This window comes from Cinclus cinclus, chromosome 4 (genome assembly GCF_963662255.1).
Source record: "Cinclus cinclus chromosome 4, bCinCin1.1, whole genome shotgun sequence".
Lineage (NCBI taxonomy): Eukaryota > Metazoa > Chordata > Aves > Passeriformes > Cinclidae > Cinclus > Cinclus cinclus.
Window position 1 is genome coordinate 46502562 of NC_085049.1, and position 19605 is coordinate 46522166.

The window sequence follows — 19605 nt, forward strand, 5'->3', positions numbered from 1 at the left end:
ATTTGGGTTGCTTGTGTGCTTAAGGTACTTCAGTGCATCACTGAATGATTGCCTGGGTGAAGACTCTCAGGATAGTCTCATATTGTGACATTTGGTTTCATTATGCTGCATGATCTGCATATATCTCCTTCTGTACTTCTTCCCATGGCGTTTATGTGGGTTGTCCAAAGACAAAGCCTCTAAGAATTAATTTAAACATTTTACATTTCTGTCACAGGGAGGAAATTATAGGCACATGTTCACTCATTTAAACAAGTATGTTTGGTTACCCTAATCAAATAAGGAAGCATTTGCACTTATCAAATTCACTTGCATTAAGCTTCATTTTTTTCTTGTAATATGTGGAGGTGCCATTGGAGAATACAGAAAATAGCTACACTGTTGTATTACAATGCTCAGTTTCTGAAAATGAAAGAGGAATTTAGTGCTGGTGACTCATGATACAATCTAATTAATTCCCTGAAAAGCATTTCTCAGTGGGTACTTATGCAGTTCTCAGAGATGAGATAGTTTTGATAGAGACAGCTGAAGAATTCCAGAGAAGCCTTTGCAATTATCTCTGCTGTTACAACTTGATAGAAGTACTTTAGCAAAGGTCTCTGGAGCATGCAGCAGGATCGTGTTGTAACTGATGTCATGAATAGGACACTCTTGTTCCATAATTGTCAGAGTAAGGCCACATAAGATAAAAGACTGTTCAGATGATAAAGGTTGGAAAGTAAAATATATTTCAGTGTAACCTTCTGAGTGGGAGCCGAGGAATGTCTGGACTTCTCCCTTTGTGGGAAAACGAAAAAAAGGAGAGTATACAATTAATATTTTTGCTTAAGGAAGTGCAGCTAAAGTGCAGTACCTCTGTTTGAAAGTGTTTATGCAGTGTTCAGTTGTTTATACGGGAGAATTCCGTAAATTCAGTGCACTGCGTGTAGTGTAACACAGCAGAACAGTTAACCACATTTTTGAATAATTCATTTATGTACATATACCTCTGTCTAGGTTTAAGCAAATTCTGCAGATGTGACTTAGTCAAAAGTTATTTTTTTTCTGTTAAATAGCTCCAAGATTTGACATACTTAATTTTGGGTTTTTTTTAATTTTATGTAATTATTTTTTAAATGTCACTTTTTTTTGCTACATGTTTGATATACATTATTCTTTTGCTTTAATTCATGCTGTGTCTTTCCCAGTAAACTAAATTTCATGTGGTATCCAGCTGTGGTTGCTTAGTACCAACAAAGAATGATTGTTTTGAAAAATGTGACTTGGTTATTACTTGTTGGTTAGTGTTCACAAAATTAAAGTACAAATGTGCATCATTTGTATAAGTGCTTGGTAACATGCTCTTCTAATATTTGAAATTAACCTAGACTCACTGAATTACCCAAGATTTTGGGAACTAAAGAGTAATGTATGAATTCAGAAACTTTAAGCTGAAATGAAATGATACTCACTTACTTAAGAGCCCGTTTAATTGTGGATATCATTAGGCTTCTATTTGACAGAGAACTGTAAAAATATGTTTAACATGTAAAAAGAAAAAGCCCACAGCCTGTACTCTGCTTTTACTGCATTCTCAGTTCTAAAAGAAAATCCATCTCAATATGTTTCATAAGGAAGAGATATGTTTCAACAAGTACTTAAAACGCACAACCAAAAATTGGAAGTTCTTCTGTGTTCTTAGGTGATTCTGGTGAGGTAGTGTATGCCTGACTTGACTGTGTGCAACAGATTGGCTCTGGCTTATTTAGTGACAGACCATATCATGGTCAAAGTGTAAAAGGGGGACTGAGTTTTTTAAGGCTCTACCAGGGGACTGCAATGAATTTTTTGTGTTGGACATTCTTGCTGAAGAATGGGTTAATTCCCATGTTCAGTTTATTCTTTGTAACAGGTTGCAGAAACCATCAATTTGAGATAGGTGTATAGGAAACAAAAGTGCTGTGAGTTGTTAGAAAGTCTGCAGATCTGAGTGGCATCCACTGAACCTTCTGAGGTGACCAGGTATGGAGCTGCAGAACTTCTGACAGTGGGATGTAGACCATCCTAGCAAATAGTTGCTGTGCCAGAGAATTGCTTGGGATCTTTAGGCTGGTGAATTTACTTCCTTCTCCAGTGAGATGGGGACTCTACAGGGTAAAAAGGGTAAGATAACTGAGCATGTGGATTAATATGTTGATCTTGCCTGCAATTGATGTGTTGATCACTGCTCCAAAGGAGAATTCATTCTTACTCTCCAGCTGGACTTCTTGATGGGAGAGTGAGTAGACAAGGGATTTAAAAAAAAGTTTTTGACAAGGCAGGTCACCTATAGCTCAGGGGGAATTATTTAAGGAGAGAACTATTTAATGTGTGCATACTGTGACTGATTAAAAACCACCAATACTAGTATCAGGTATGCACTAGTAGACATGAAGTTTTGTGTATTGAATCTCATCTTAAATCAGGAGGTCTTTATGAAAGAATGTTGCCTTTATGGGGACCGGTAGGTGGTCTGAGTCTTGTTTTAATCAGTGAAAAGGAAGGTGATTATGAAAACTTGATAACAATAGCTCTTATGGTATGAATAAAATTTAGAGTAATTGAGGCAGAAAGTAGAATAATTCACATTTCTCCTAGCTAGAGAGAAGGTTACCTTAATCTTGAATTGCAGTTTTATCAGCACACAGAAAAATAACTTTAGGCCTTCTGTTTGTGTCCCACTATGTTTGAAAAACAAATAGTGTTATTACATATTAGTCAAGACTGATTTGAACTGACTGCTGCACTAGAAGAAAGGTAATAAATCACCTCTATTTAGTGTTGGTTTTATTTATTTGATGGAAGAAGCAGCAAAATGGATGGGTGGAGGTTTTTTTGAAAATTGATGTGTTAAATTTCTGTTTTAGAACCTCAGTTACGTATTTCTTTTCCTGGTAGTCCAGTGTTCCCCTCCTCAACATCTCACTCCCTGCTTACACCTTGGATATGATGGGGATGTTTTTTCTTACTAGGATCCTTCCTGATTTTAATTTTTGTGTCACAAAAGTATTTTTATGAATTAAATCAAGCAGCTTTAATTCCTAAAGAAGGGTGTCAAGGTGGACACATTCAGTGAAGAAGAGATAAATTGAGGTCTGTGTAATTACTGTGATTGATATTTGGTGTTACATGACATAATTTGATAGATAAGCCCTCAAGGTGCTGTATCTTGCCTTCACAAACTTGAGGAGGTGATCTTCCACTGTTTAATTTCTCATATTTTTTAATGTTGTTTTGTAATTTACAGGGTTAAATATCTTCAGAGAGATTGATGTCATCTTGACATCAACACTTGAAATGTTCACCATGTAGACACCTGCAACTAAGTAGGCTCCCATCTCCCTGTATCATCAGTGAAGATAAACAGGCATCTTGGGGGTGAAATTCATCTGTTCTATTTTAGATGCATGTCTTTGGATGAATCAGGATGGACTGAAGTGCTTGCTTCTCTCTCCTTTGCCTTTAAAGAAGGTGTAGGCAGCTGCCTCAGCTGTGTACAACTGAGTAAGCATCACTTAGCTAAAATGTAGGCATTTGCACTCAGATGAATCTCAATCCAATGGTTCAAACAAAAACAGTGAAGCACACAAAAGCACAACTAAAAAGAAAAATAAGTTGTTATTGCAGGAAAAAATGAGAAATTTCATGGGAAGGAGGGTAGAAGGGCTGTGTGCTTTCCAGGTCAACCTATTATGATCTCTTTTCCTTCCCCCATTCTAATGCATTTACAGAACAAGTGATTATTTTGCCCTTACAGAAAGTCAGCTGTAGTTCACGGTTTCTGTTTTGTGTTGGTGACATTTTTGTCTCAGGAGAACTTTATAGAATAATTTTTGGTTCTTCAAAGAGTAAGGCTGAAGGAGTTTCTACTTTATTTGTGTCTCTTCGCATAAGGCCTCTTGTCCCTGTCTGCTGACTTCTATATTGTTCCCTTCCCTGCAACTGCTTGACCAGTTCTTTATTTCAAGTGCTCTTCTTTTCTATCTACCTTTGGCTAGCAATCACTCTGCCCTCTCTCCAGGGCCTTCTATTGAATACCTATCTTTGCTAGTCTTCTTATGTAAAAGTATGGCATGTAGAATAGAGCAAGATATATTTTTTGTTATTTGACTCTATTTACAAAAGGATCACACCAGTTTTGTACCTCCTCAATTCAGGAGTTCCCCCAGAATGGGGAATCAATCTCTGTATGGCCTTTTTAGATAGTGCAGTTGAATTAATCTCACTGCACTTTAGATGTCTGGGGCACAGATGTGTACATGTGAACTAGTCACTCAAGCCTGCTTTTGGAGTGAGTTACAAGAGATGAGTGCTTTTGGAGTACAATTCCCCTGATCTGAGGTTTATTTTAAGATTAGATAAAGTACATCCAGAGGTGACTTGTAAAGCACATTGACTGTGAGGGAAGTCTAAACAACTGAAGTGCTGCAGATACTGGCATTGGATCAAGTGCATCACTTCCTGTGTGGCTCTAGCAGTACTGTGTAGTAGTAGTAGTGGTAGTAGTAGTAGTAGTAGTAGTAGTAGTAGTCATGTTTTTGTGGGTACATACTTAAGACTTAATTTGTTTCCTCTTAACTAAAATTCCATTTGGTACTATCATTTGTATAAAAAAAATTACAAGATGAAAGTTGCAAACAATTAATTAAGGAATTCAGGTATAATAAAATTGAGACATTCAGTAAGTCATAGTTGACTTACAGTAATTGTGATCTGTAATGACATAAGAGGATCAAGATGTAGGAGTGGGTCTTTAAAAATTAGTTAAAACTAATCTGGGATCAAGCATGCAATCACATTATTTTATGTTGGCATGGAGAGAATTAGACTGCATGGAGAGAATTAGACTGAATACCTTAGCTCGGCTCTGCATTCTGTAGATTTCAACGACATGTTCAGTTTGCATACTGAAAGGAACTCTACTCCTGATTTTGTTTATGGATTGTCTTTACCACGTTGTGAGTGTACAAGTTTCTTCAGGGGAAGAAAGTGCATAAACTTCATCCCTTCAGGCAGTGTTGGCTCACTGTCCATGAGTGAGCCCTTTCCCAAGAGTGCTTTGCAAAAAAAGAGCTGTATGCACCTAGTTTCCATGAAGTAGCCAACATATTCTACTTTCCTTTTCTATAACAGTGTAGTCACAATGCTGAGGCTGAGAAAGCTTCAACTGTATCATAGATTATATGAGGAGTGTGCTGGGTGATCTTTGGCAAGTGATTTCACTAGGGTGTGCCACAGTTTCCTTTTAACTTGCAGAATATTGGCATTAATCTTAGAGAGCACTTGTGAGATCTGCTAATGAGCAGTGCTTCACCAGACCCAGGTAGTGCCATTAATCATTGGATGAATAGCTAGTGTATTTGTCTGGGTAGGCATATTAAGATAGGGTACAATGGCTTAAGGCTAGTCAGATTTTACACTGGCAGGAACTAGGTATGTTTTTTGAATAGGGAAGAATTGCTTTCCACTAGACCTCTTAAATAAATGTGCTTTACATCTTGACAAGGTACTGAGTCATCCACTGCCTGGAGGAAAGCACTTAAATCATCAGTAAATAGTCATTCTGCCCATTAGGAGAGGCAAGTTTGCTTCTCAAGGCATCCTATGTTTCCCTCTTGGACAAAGGTTGGCAGAGCAGAAATGGCTCTGAGAATGAAGTGTGGAGCAAGCTCCTTGCATGTCAGGGTGTTCAGAGGGTGTCAGTGATGCTCACAGGTTCCAAAGGGCATCTCCTGCATCAGTACAGATTTGTTGGGATTTTTCTGTAGGTTTAGGACTAGGTCAGAGAAGCTTTCAGAAGGTATAGCAGCATAAGTCCTCTGGGCTCCATCTACTTTGCTCCTTGCCAGGCAGGTAGGCAGTGGGAATGTCATCATGTTGGGCCATTCAGATGACCTCAAAAGCTATGTATTCTGTTTTCCTGTAACTGAGCTTAGTGCACATACCTTCTTCACTTCCCACTACCCTCTGTTTAAGGTCATTTTCCAAGCTTCTCCTTTTAGTAAGCCACTCTTCTTTATACCAGTTACTCTCTATACCTCTTGCTTTTTATCCTTGTGTCTGCAAAACAGTTTTGCTTCCTCCCTAGTCAGAGTGCCAGTGTTTGCTGCCTTATCCTGCTCTGCTTCCCAGAGCTGTGAATGGGTCAAGAGCTTCTGCTTTTCTTATGAATATGTCATTGTTCTTCTGCCTACTCTCAAAAGTTCAGGAAAGGTGAAATTAATTTCCTCCCATTTCTTTTCCCTCCACACTGAGGGCTTCATTTGCTCCTGTTTCTTCTCCCATCACTCCAAGACACTTTTCCCCCTCTTAAGGTTCTCTTGCTTTTTGAATCCTTTCCCTTCCTGAAACAAGCCAAGAAAGTATTTGCTTTCCCTGAGTGGGGAAGATGGCAGAACTGTGACAAGCCTAGTGTTTTGCAAGCTGTAAAGTTTTTTGGGTTTCCTGAAGGTAATTAATTGGTATGAAATACTTCTAAAGTAGCTGTGAAAAGAGATCTGTCTTGAGAGAATAGTCCTGCCTTTGTGCCTTGACTGTCCATTCTGTCTTTCCTTGCTGTTTTATTTTGTTTGCTGTATAGTGGCCAGCCATAGTCCATCCAACATGTGTCTAAATGGTACCTGTGAGGGGAAAGCTATAATTTCCTTGCACGTACATAATGGTTCTTGGTCTCTGGAGAGAATAAAAGACTCTGTGGGCAAGATTATATTATATGACTCAGTGTAGTAGAGGTGCTTGTATAAATACATGTCTATTGTTACTATGTGAAATTGAAACTGTGAGAAAGAAACCAGGGCATCCTGGAACACTAAATAGTGAGTATGGAAAGGGATGTGTGATGAATGGAAAAATGTCTTCCTGTTGAGGGTTTTGTCTGATATTTTTATGGGTTTTTTGTTTCTGCTTCAGATGTTTTGGATTGCCCTGCCCAAGTTATTTACAGAAAAAGTAGGATTTATCTCTTTATGAGATTTTAAAAAAAATCTTCTGTTTATCTGCTTAAACAGATTTATCTGCTGTTTATCTGCTTAAGTGTCTCTGAGAACCTTACTCATTCTGTTCCTCTAGTAATATAAGGGCAATAATGTTTCTTGACCTATGGTCTTGTCTGCTCAGGTAATAATCTGTTTTGAAAGGCATTATTTCCTATTCTGCTATGTGTTCCAGACAAGATTTGTCTTCCAGTAAGATTATATACCACCATAACAACATATTCTAGTGTTAATAATGCAAACACCATGTTTTGGTTTATTCACTGTTCAATTCCTAAAAGCAGCTCAGTTACTCTGCGACCTATATAATATTTGTTATTGCTGCCTATATGAAATACTTGTGTTTTCTTACAACTTACTAATAATTTGCAAATATTTTTGATTTATGTCATTATTTCAAGAATTGTTTATTACAGATAATCCATTCAGTACTTAAAAATAGTCACTGTATAAAAAAAACCAGTGGAACATGTGTAAAATGATCTAAAAACTGGACAACAGTTAAATTTCCAAAGTACCTTGAACTTTAACAGGAAAAGACATAAATTCTTGTTTTGAAAACTGAAGCTAGATAAATTCAAGTAAGTGAAACTAGATGCCTTCCAGTTAGTAAAAAGATGCATAGTTTCACTGTGAGAGTAAATATTAGTTGTGGCACATTATACACTACTCTGTAACATTATTCTGGTCTTGAATTTTCTAAAATAGAAAGAGAAACCATAGACGGTTTTGCCTAAATTACTGTTTGATTTCTATTAATGCAGAATAAATGTTGTAATACTCCTTTTGGCTTTAGTGTCTGTACATTTTTGAACCTATGTAATGTTGTTCTTTTTTTTTTTTTTTAATTATTGTCTGATGGAGTGTTGACATGATTCCTGGACCTTCATCTCTAGATGAGGTGGTTGAGTTCTAGCATCGTGTTTTCTTAAAGCCTTTAATTCATGGATTTGCACTCACAAATGTCCTCCCTCTTGTGTGGTGATCAGTACTAACTATAACATTTAAATACTGGGATTGGAAGGCTGGTTGTCTTGAAATTATATTGTAAAGTGGGATGTTATAGCTAAATGGTCACATCAGATCTGTGAGATTATTTCTGCTTGAAATAGGGAAAATACACAGCAATTGTGTTACTGAGAGTGAATGAGAAAACACAAAAAGGATGATTTAAAAAAAATAAAAAAGCTACTCTTGCAAGTGTCTGTCTGTTTCTTGCAGTAAGTACTGAGAATTAGAATTACCTGTCTTTTAGATCTAGATGCTTTGCCTGAAGGGGAAGAGGGTAAGAACTGCTATAAGCAGAGAAAGAGTGGTGTACAAGTACTTACCTCTTTGCATGACAGTCTGGAAAATAACCTGACTATTAATAAGTCTAATATATATGTATTTATCCACAACTTATAAAATTCTTATGGAAATTATTCACTTTTAGTCACTAGATCTTGAAGTCAGTTACAAAGGGAATTAGTATCATTGAATCCTGATGTACAGTAGTGTGAAGGAGATAATAGCATTATGAATAATCACTGAGGTAGAATTTGCAGTTGATAGTATTTCTTTGCTGTCATTTAAAACTGAGCATTTCTGTTGAGTGCATGGAAGGGTTGGGGTCATTCACCTGTGGAACTGACACATGCATGCTCCAGCAGTGGGGAGAGTTTGTTGTTTGACCTGCACCTTATTCAATATATGGGGCAGAATATTAACAATACCACTTTTCCTCCTCACTTTTCCTAGTAAGCATTTGCATTATATTCTCTCTCTTTTTCATTCTAGCACAAATAAAGATTGTATTAGTTACAGGTTTCAGGGCTATTAGTGGAAATGCCTGGAAATGCCTGTTTCTGAGGGTTTTTATTGTGTTATATTTGCATTCAAAACTGGTAACTTTGTTTCTCTATTATTTCCCATAGGGTGCAGCTCTGATTCGAATGTTGGCTAACTTTATGGGTCACTCTGTGTTTCAGATGGGCTTACAAGTAAGTAAAGGCATTTCCATCAGTTTCCATAGCAGTTTCTCTTGTTCTCTGTTTTTTCTTTTGAGGTTATATTTGCATCAATTTGTGGAAATGTTTCTTTACCTTAGGATCATCTGAGGTACCACCATGTCCCTGAAGCTGAATTTGATTAAAGATGCAGTTTCACCTATATTTCGTGGTGTATAAAGTGATTGCACTTTAACTGGCATACAGTTTTGAGTAGAGTGCTACATAAAATCCACTTTATTCCTGTGACAACTATGTGAAGGTCTAGCTGAAGAATTAGCTACTTCTCTGCACCTGCATTTGATTGCAGGTCTAACAAATAATAATAAGCCAGCTGGAAAATAAACAGCCCTAAAATGAATAATCTCTTCAGATAAATATTTTTGCCCTCCGATCCTCCATAGCAAAATCCTTGAGCTTTATTTTTACCCATTATAAGCATGGAGTGCTCTCTGCCTTAACAATGTGCTGAAAACTCACTCTGTCTTTTAAAAGAAATTAAAAGAGGTAAAATTTCTATATAAAGAGAAAGAAATTCAACATGCTGATTACCAAGGATGAACTCCTTTCAGCAATAATTCAGCACAAATGAGTGTTTTGTAAACTATTTAAAAACAAACAAGCAAAAGCATTAAAAAACAATGCAATTCCCTCTATTCCATTGAAATCTGCTTGAGTAAATCATGTTACAGGCAGCTGTGATTGATGAATTATGTATGATGCAGCCTGCTACTTAGAAGTGTCCTTTAAAGTAAATTGATGTTCACCTGAAATACAATTACGCTAAGTTGGAAGGAGTAATCAATCTTATCTGTTCTTAGTAAGCTTTTCATTTTGAAATTTAAATAAACTACGTCTAGGATCAGGTCATTTTTTAACAGAATAATTCTACCTCTAACCAAAATAAATTGGAAGATAAAATATAAAAAAAAGCCATAAATGAGTGCATTGGTCATGTAAGAGAGGTGTTTTCCGTACAAAGGCAATAAAAGGAAACTTACTGAGGAAATGCAGCTTTTCAGAGAGTTTACAGCATATTCAGGGCTTGTAGCATAACTTACTCATGGGACCCAGCTTGATCATTTGCTTAGTTGTAACACCAGTCATATCAATTAGATAAATTTCTCATCCAGATGAGAACTCATTAAATCAGAAGTTTCCTTCATAAAGTCTTGTGTATATCAAGGGTAAAACCTTCATTTCATTTAAGACAGTAAGACTTCTGTCCTTAGTCCAGTGAACTCCATACTCCAGCCAGAAACTTTTGTCTGGACAGTTGAATTCATAGAGGAATTCAGTAGCACGTTTTCCTCAGTGGAGTATGTTACTCAGGGTTTTAGAAAGGAAAAGTTTTAGTGTGTACATCTTAAACCCTGATTTTTCTGTTTTCTTCTGTGTTTGCCTGAGAAGTTACAGTTTGCAAGTTGTCCTGAAACAGACTGAGAAAAAAGTTCAGATCAAAGAATAGCGATGCAGGGATTAATCATAATTGCTATAAAGTTGTAATGGAGCGTTGGTTTTTGATTTGAATGGTTTCTTGTTATTTCTGCTTTTCACTCGTTTGGCTCTAAATAAAAACCATTCTGTTTGCTAATGGAAGTCTATGAAAAGTCTAACTGTGAAAATCTGACTAGTGCAGGTCTTGACATCAGTTCAGTCAGAAGATGATGATTTTAACTAAAACCAGTCTGAAATCCAGATAGAGATTTTCCATGTGTATGTTTTCAAGCTGCACAAAATAAAATGTTAAGTTCATAAGTTTTTCATAAGCTACAAATTATAGAGGTGGAAATATCTGTCAATCATTTGATTACTTGTATTTTGCAAATCTTAACAAAATACTGTTCCTGCACCGTGTATTTGGGAGGCTATAGATTTGCTAATGTTAAGGGAAACTGGAACACTAATTTACCCTTTCTGTAATGCATCGGTTTAGGTATTTTAGTTCTTTAGCTTGATACCATCACTTGAGTTTTTGAATTATGTTGCCTTAAATCCCATTTTAACCTGGAATTCTGATATTCAACTCAATGTCCTTTCTGCAGAATAGCAAAATTGAATGTTACTACTGTTTATAAAGCTCTTCAAATAACAGATATTCTGAAAATGCACTTGGTGGATCATTCCTCCTGTGTTATTCTGCTGAGTAACTGAGTTCTAAAAGACTTCCACAGCCAGTTTTTCCAGGAGAATGCTGTGGGAAATGATGTCAAAGGCATTAGTAAAGTCTAGGTAGACAAGATCCACAACCTTTCCCTCATCCACAAAGTAGGTCATAGAAGGGGGTCAGGCTGGTCAAACAGGACCTTTCTTACAGCATGCTGGCTGGGCCTGGTGCCCTGGTGGTCCTTGCATCTGCCTTGTGATGGCTCTCTAGGCAATCTGCTCCGTGACCTTCCCTGGCACTCAGGTCAGGCTGACACGCCTGGCATTCCTCACATCATCCTTCCAACCCTTCTTGTAAATGGGTCACATTGCTAACCTCTGGTTGTCTGGGACTTATCCAGTTAGCCAGAACTACTGGTAAATGATGGAAAGTGACTCGGTGAGCACTGCTGCCATCTCCCTCAGTACCCTTGGATGGATCCTGTCCCTTGCAATGGACTTGTGTGTATCTAAGTGGTGTAGAAGACTGATGGCCATTTTCCCTCAGATGTCTGGTGCTTCAGTTCTGCTCTCTGTTGTCCAGCTCAGGGGCTGGGTACCCAAAGAACATTTGGTCTTACAGTGAAAGACTGAGACTAAGAAGGCATTAAGTTCCTCAGCCTTTTCTTCTTTCTTTGTCACCATGTTATTCCCCATATTCAGGAAAGAATGGAGATTCTCAGCCCTCCTTCTCTTGCTAATATATTTATAGGAACATTTTTTTATTGAATTTTACCACAGTGTCTAGATAAAGTTCTACTTTGGCTTCGACTCTTCAAGTTTCCTGCCCATATAACCTTGCAATTCCCTTGTAGTCCTCCTGAGCTGCTTGCCCCTTCTCCCAAAGGTCATAAACTTGTGTTTACTATCTGAGCTCCAGACAAAGCTCTCTGTGTAGCCAGGCTGGTGGTCTTCCCCACTGGCTTGTCTTTTAGCACATGGGGATGCTCAGCTCCAGTACCTTTAAGATTTCTTAAACATATTCAGCCTTCCTGGACTCCTCTTCAGGCAAAAGCCCAAGGGGCTCTCTCAAGTGTCATAATCAGGTCAAGGTGTCAGTTCTGCTGACCCTTCTCCTTACTTCTCTAAGTACTGAAAACTCTATGAATTCATAATTTCTGAGCCCAAGATGCCCTCCAATCATCACATCACCCACCAGTCTTTGTTCACAAGCAAGAGGTTCAGCAGGGCAGATTTTTTAGTTGTCATGCTTACCAACTGTGTCTGGAAGTTAACATCCACACACTCCAGGAACCTTCTGTACTGTTACCTCTCCACTCTGTTATATTTCCAGTATTATTTCAGTTATTTTAGTTCTAGTTCTAATACTAGCTATGTCCTTAAGTGTTTAACAGATGATGAAAAAGAGTAATTCTGAAGTCTTACTAAAGTAGCATAAACCAAAATGAGTAGTTCTTTATTTGTGTTTGCATTGTTTGTGGTTTCATCCAAATCAAGGCATGATTCATTGTCATATTAAGAGCTAAAGAATTAGAGCTTTTATATAGGAGATGCTACAGCAGATAAGGTAACCTTTGGGTTAAGGAGAGGAAAAAGCAAGTTTTATAGCAAGCAGCAAATAGGATTGCTACCTTTTTTGTTAATTGCCTGGTTTTTTCTTACTCATCTGGCATGTGGACTTTTTAAAGAGCAGGTTGAGATAGCTTGGGGGTGCAAAATCCTTTATTTGTCAAAGAAAACAATCAATTGTATTAAAAAGAAGATAAAAGTTGATGGAGGCAAATGAGGCTCTTCAGTGGATATTATTTGCCAATAAATATGATCTGAAGGAAATGTACAAATATGCATGTGATCTGTAACAGTTCAGCAAACTGTTTCATTAAGGAGTCTGCAAGGAACTAAAATTCTGGCAGAAATGCTCATTTTTACAGAGTAGGTGTCTTTGTAGAGATTTATATCTGTCAAGAATAACTGGCCTGTTCCTGTGATGGTAAATATACTTGAAAGGCCATTTGATTATAGTGTGGCAGATCCACAATAAAGCTGCATCCAAGAGACTAGTGAAGGTATGATTTTTAAAAAGCCCTTCAAAGATATGATGTCTTGAATCATATAACATTTCAAACAGGAGATTTAGTTACAGACAGAACATTCTCACTGTAGCACTCCATAGACAAAAGCAAAAGAGAATGTATTTCTATTGGCTGTAATGAATAATTGAATAATGACAGTAGTAGCCACAGCTGGTAACACTTGCATATGAGAAAGTTGCAGCTATTATTTTTGTAGAAAATATCTAATAAATCCTTCCTTCTCACAGTAGGTGATTTCTGTCTTTGTACAAGTTCTGGCATCTTTCATGATGTGCAGTTTCTTATGCTGCAGGAAAATTCAAGAAGTGCACATCACTGAATTCCAGTACTCTTCTTATAAAATGGTGTTGTTCTTCAGTCAAAAAACTATTAATCAGGTAAGAAGGTGGTTAGAGTATGAAGAGGCTTGGTCAGCACTAGTTGATCTGATTATGTTTCTGAACTGCACAGATTGATAGAGGTAGAAGCCATAAGTTGGCTTTATCATTCAGTCATCACTCAGGGTGGTAGTATGCAATTTGATACTACGTCTGTGTGAGATTATCTTCTGCTGTTGTTCCAACTCTGTGCTTGAAATAGATGGTTTCTTACATGTCTGGTGTCGCTGGATTGCATTTTTTGGGAAGATTTTGCTACTTTATGACAATGCATCTCTTTGAGTAATCTGTGTTTGGTTTTTATTTTTTTCGAATTAAATAGGGAGAGAAGTACCAGTGATTTGAATGTCTGGTAGATGTGTTTAAAAAGGCACGTCCAGTGCTGTAATGAGATATTTCTTCACTGGTTTATTTTCTTATATTTGTTTGATTATTTTGGAGCCTCATCTCTATTACTGTACGTTTGTCAACACTGCATTTCATTTGGTGTGTGACAGCTCATTGATCACATAGATCTGTATCCTTTTGAACTTCACTTGCTGCTATGTATGTGTTCATCACTCACTCTGATTTAGTGCATCATCAGCAGTTTGAATTAGTTACCGTAAGAATCTCTGCTTCTGTGATAAATTAACTGCTATTTAGGCTTCACATTGTACATTTGGAAGTTTCATACAGTGCTCTGGATATATGCTGTCTCTTTTGGTGCTGTAGAGTGGCCACTGTATTGAAACAAGTTGGTCAGCCTTTCACAGGAGCTGTCTGGGGAAGTGTGGCATTCAGTCTATTAAATACAGCAAGGTTCAGATTTCAGTCACTTCCTGGTATTGCTGGCTATTTAAACTTCCTTTTTCCGCTCTCCTTTTTCCTGCTTTTTAGACACCTGCGGTGTGCATGAAATAGTAATGCATTAAATATTTTCATCTATTTCCATGGATAATGATAATTTTCAAATATTTCCAAATAATGATAATTATTTTTTACATAGTGTATCAAGCAGTGTACCATTTAATACCTATTTATTTTATCTTTATTACCAATTCGTAACATTTAGTTGTTCGCTATCTTTAATAAGACATCCTTAGAGACTTGTTTTCAAGAGTTTTCTGTAGAAACATAAAAAATCTACAAAGACAAACAAAAAATCAGGTATCTTAGAGTCAAAGTCAGTGAAGCAGTGAACTATGATGATGTCTTCAGATCCACAATGCACATGGAACTACCTGGAGTCTTCCTTTGCTCAGTAAAGGATGTAGCTTTTGCCACCCAGGAGGAACATCTTTACAGCTGCAGTACCTGTGGTGTTGCAGCTGCTGCATTTACTAGATTTTTCAGCTGATTGTGCGTACATCTCCTCTGGTTTAGAAAAGCAGAGTGTATGACCTTGGTGAACATCAAAGTATCACCATGGATGTTCTGGCAAATAATTAACTGTCTGAGTTAGTTGCTACCAATCCCTTTATCTGAGAATTGTCAACTGGAGAACTTGAGCATGTTTGAGGGAGGACTTTAGAAATCATAGGAAATCTCATAGGAGCTGACATCACTGTTTTCTACACTGCATATCATATGAGATTGCTAGCATCTTTCACCTTTTTTGCCCCCTCAGCATTTCTTTTGCTTCTAATTTACATCACTCTGGATTTTAGTTTACATTTGTTAAAGGAATTCAGCATTATGAACTGAATTCCTGTAGCTTTATTCACCTTGACTTACACAGGTCAGTAAAAGACAGTAGGTCAGTTTCTTGCAAAGAAACGTCTATAAGTTGTAGTCTCACAGTATTTTTTTTTTCCTTTGAAAGTGTTAAAGATGTATAGCATAGTAAGGGCCAGACTTGGGTATCACTCCAAAAATTGAAATTCTTCTTCTAACTCCAAGAGTATTTGAAGGTGCATAATTAAAACGTAAAGTTTTTGAGAAATGGTGAAGTTAATTTTATTTTTCCTTTCGTTTTTCCTTTTTTTTTTTTTTTTTTTTTAAATTGTGTGTGCACCTTTACCAGGTTTTTTAATTATGCAAATACCCAGTGTTTTCTACACAGGACAATACCTGATTCAGTTCACAAGGTGTACCATGCCAACTGAATTAACTTAATGATGGCTCTTGCCTGCTTTCTTTTACTGGTTTCTCTTGTATCTCAGCCTGTATATAACATGGCACAGGTCCTGTCTGGATCCTCAAAATGAATGTTGTACTTCTAATACTATGGATGAGATACTCTCAACATTGCCCTGATGTTTCTCCTGCAACATCACTGCTAAAACTTCCATTGGCCCATATAATGCCAGAAATATCAGTTCTGCTGATCTGATTATTGTTAGCATCAATGGGAGTATCGTGAATTACAAAGGGAGAAGGACAAAAAGTAAAATGCTATAATTATGTGGCCCATTCAGCATCACTGGGTCGAGAGAAAATTAAGATTTATTTTCATGTGTGGTCCCAGTTTCTCTCTTTCTGATTAGTAGTTATAGCTTGCTGTTTAGACATAATAGTTTAACTGTAGATATGACATGTTAACTTGGATATTATCCAGTTGCTGCTGGTTTGTCAGCATTATATCACTGTTGTATGTGAAAAGTCTAAATATACCTTTTGGAAATTAAGCGCTGGAATTTCTTCGGGTGTACACTGATAGGATTCCACCAAGTTCCTTCCCTAGGATTTTATGTGTTGCTTGAGATAGTAACTCCAAGAGAAGGCAAAACACAGCTGATTGTATGATGGCTTTGAAGTATGTTGCACACCTTTCAGGCTTTTTTAAACTTCTTTTTACATATTTGTGAGTTTGAACTAGAAGCTAGCTAGGAAGCTCCTGGTAGTAGACATTTTAAACAGGGTTACACAAAAGCTAATTCAAAGCAGCAAAAGGTGGGAATTATAATTGGATTACTTAAACTCATGGTAGCCCCATGTAGACACTTTAAAAACTGAAGTTAGATGCTATTTCCCTTTCTTTGATTTATGATAGTGTTTTTATTATTATTTGAAGTTTCTGACTTTTGTCTACTTGGTTCTGAATTCAGTGTCCACTCATAATTTCTAATGAAGGTTAACTAATTTACTGTAAAAATTAGCTTTTTGATGAGAAATGTCACTGCCAACCATTACTTAAACATTTGAAAAGAGCATTTGAGTTTTGCTTTTAGAGAATTATGCTTCAAAATAAAATTTTTGTTCCCCTTAAATGTGATGTACTGATAATCTTTCTCTTAGCCATATTCTGAAATCACCACTGTGTATATTTCTGTCCAATCTCTTTCATAATACTTGACACATACTTGAACAGGACAGTGGCTTAGGAAACCACTGTTCTGTTTCCTTCAATGCTGCCTCCAGTTGTTTGTTCCCCTCAGTTAATGGCCTCCCAACACCACTACTTTTATACCAGGGGAAGAGTTTTGGAGTCCTCCTTGGTGAACTTGGTCAAGAAAGGAAGGAAGGAAGGGTGTCCTTAGAGGGGAATGTTAGATTCACTCCTATACAGGCCATTTCAGAGGTCTAGTCTGCAAAGTAGCTTCACAAACAGGGGCATGGGTCCAAGGAATAGCAAAGGTTGTGGGACATGCTTAGTGTGGCTGTACCACTGAAGTATCATCAAATTGTAGCTCAAGGCAGATGCAGGAGTGCATTTGATGCTGTGACTGTAACAGGTGTGATAATTTTAATAGTAGGTTAGGACTGTGTACATAGTCAGGTATAGGCATTACCTTATACTCCTTATGTGCTTGCTATTTCAATATAGTTTTGATGCTGGCTTTTTGTTATTTTAAGTTGAAATGGATTTTTTAGTTAGTTAAATTCTTGACTTTTGAATAACTATTTTTGTAGGAAGAACACATCTTAATGCAGTAATAGATTAAAGTATAGGAAGAAAATCAACATTTTTGATCCTCTAGTAGAAACTGTGATGAAAATATATTTTATGACTCCTGTGTATTATGTATGTTGGCAGTTTCTTACTAGACTGCTTGAAAACAGTTTAGGGCGCTTCTAGGAAAACATTGTAGAAAGTGAAGCATTTGTTTGGCTTACTTGTCCAGGAAAAACCTGTTTCAAATTTTTTTCTTAGCTGGCATTGCAGTAGTGCTTTGACAACTGGTCTGATCACAGCTGTTCTTTCAGCTCTGCAGTTTGACTCACTGGTACAAATTAATTCTTGAGACAAATAGAGTTAACCCCCAACTAATTTGCCTTACACAGTGTTGACCATGACCTGTAAGGTGAATTTACCTACTCCTTATTTTGTTCCTTGTCTGACTGCACAGCCAGGAGGGTGGTCACTTCTCTTCCTTACTGCTGCTTCTTCAGGATTAGTCTGTTGTACAGCTGAAAAACACTGCAATTCTAGCTGGCTATTTTAGCTTTTCTATTCAGTAGTCTTCCCCTCTTATGGGAATCTTTATGGTTTTGTAGCTTGCTGGTAGTCCTTTACCACTGGTTCTCACTCCCTCTTGTTTGTCACTCACCTTTGCCAACATATGCACCACCCTCTGACCCTTGCCCAAGCTTTTTTTATTTGAATGTTACACAATATTAATATGTGATAGCAGGTTTGATGTAAGCAGTGTGAAGGAAGGGAGGAAATAGGGGCACGTTATAGTCAGAGAGTCACCATCTGTCAGATGGCGTGTGGTGGCTTAAGATTAGGTACATAAATTTCTCAGAAAACAAACACACTGTATTTGATACCTGGAGCCTTAGAGCCTGCTTTCTATGTGAACTAAATGTTTTTATTTGTAGTGTTAAATTTTCAGTGATATACAGCAGTCATGTATAAAACCATTGAACAAGAACATATTGTAGGCCAAAGGGAGGAGGATGTGCACTGAGGAGTAGGAATGAAATACAAAAAAGGGAGGTAGAGGTAAGTCTGCTTTTCCTGAGCCTTGAGAAATGAGAAACATAGCTACAGGAATTGGAGATGAAAATAGTTTGCTACTTATTCCTCAATCATATAGTGGAATTTCCAATTATCTTTAGGAGAAAAATGAGGTTATTCAGTATCAATCTGTTTCAGATCTCAGCACCAGTCGTGTAACTCTGGGGCTGCTCCTCCAGCTGGACAATCAACTTCATACAGATTAACTTGGAAAGGAGTTTAATCCTAGATTTGATATTTTGGTTTCTGTTTATAGATGTAAAATCTCTCCTGAAAGAAAGACACACGTTTGGAGACTTTTATACTTTATCCTTTATACTTGTAATCTTTATACTTGCTTAACCTTTTGGTATTTTTCAGTCACTACCTTTTGTTAGGTGTGAGCATTATCATGTTTGGATAGTGGGGTAGTTAATTTATTTTGGAACCAAGAGGTTTAGTTAATAGGCAATATTGAAAAGAAATGAAAAGCTTTTCCCTTTTAAATAATCTCCTTTTCTTAAAAAAATCTAATACAATGAAAGGGGTGAAAGCTTAATCAATGCAGCATTACTAAAACCATCTTTAAAATCTTTCAGCATTTTCACTGTTCCTACCACTGTTCAAGCCATCTGCTCCAGTTTTTGAGAAATAATTTCAAAAGCAATGAACCTTTAAAATCTTTTTTTGGGGGGGATTAAGATTACTGATTGATAATGCTTTATACTGTAGTTTAAATCTGTTGGGATTTTTGGAAAGATCTTATGTTTTGGTTGTGCCATAAATGGACTTTTTTTTCTGGTATCGCAGACTCAGGATACTTAGTTGTTTGTTAATTTATTTATTTAATCTTAGGACATGCTAAAACATGTTAAAAAATTGCATTGTGTGATTAATTTTTATTGATAGACGTGAATGATCACATTCCATTATTCTTTTTGGCAAAGAGTGGTTTCATGTTTTAATGTGAAAATATTAGGAAGAATATTATAAAAGGATGCAAAAAGGTGCTGAAAATGTAAACCCAAGTGATTACTTTTGGGTGTGTGTTTTCGATGAATTTTCATGTTGTGTGACAGTGCCCTAGGGTCTGTGAATTCTTCCTGCTTTCTCCATGACAATGAAAAGCTTTAGAGGCAGCATTACAGTGAAGGAGAATGGAAGAGC

The 19605-nt window shown here is 37.0% G+C and overlaps 1 protein-coding gene across 1 annotated transcript in view; it reads left to right on the forward strand.

Annotated features, from left to right (window-relative positions):
* Window positions 1-19605, forward strand: part of TRHDE (thyrotropin releasing hormone degrading enzyme) — a 197339-nt gene that overhangs the window by 103815 nt on the left and 73919 nt on the right. The window contains exon 7 of the mRNA XM_062491203.1: window positions 8927-8992. Within this exon, the coding sequence (XP_062347187.1) occupies window positions 8927-8992 (66 nt within the window). The remainder of the gene's footprint in view (window positions 1-8926; window positions 8993-19605) is intronic.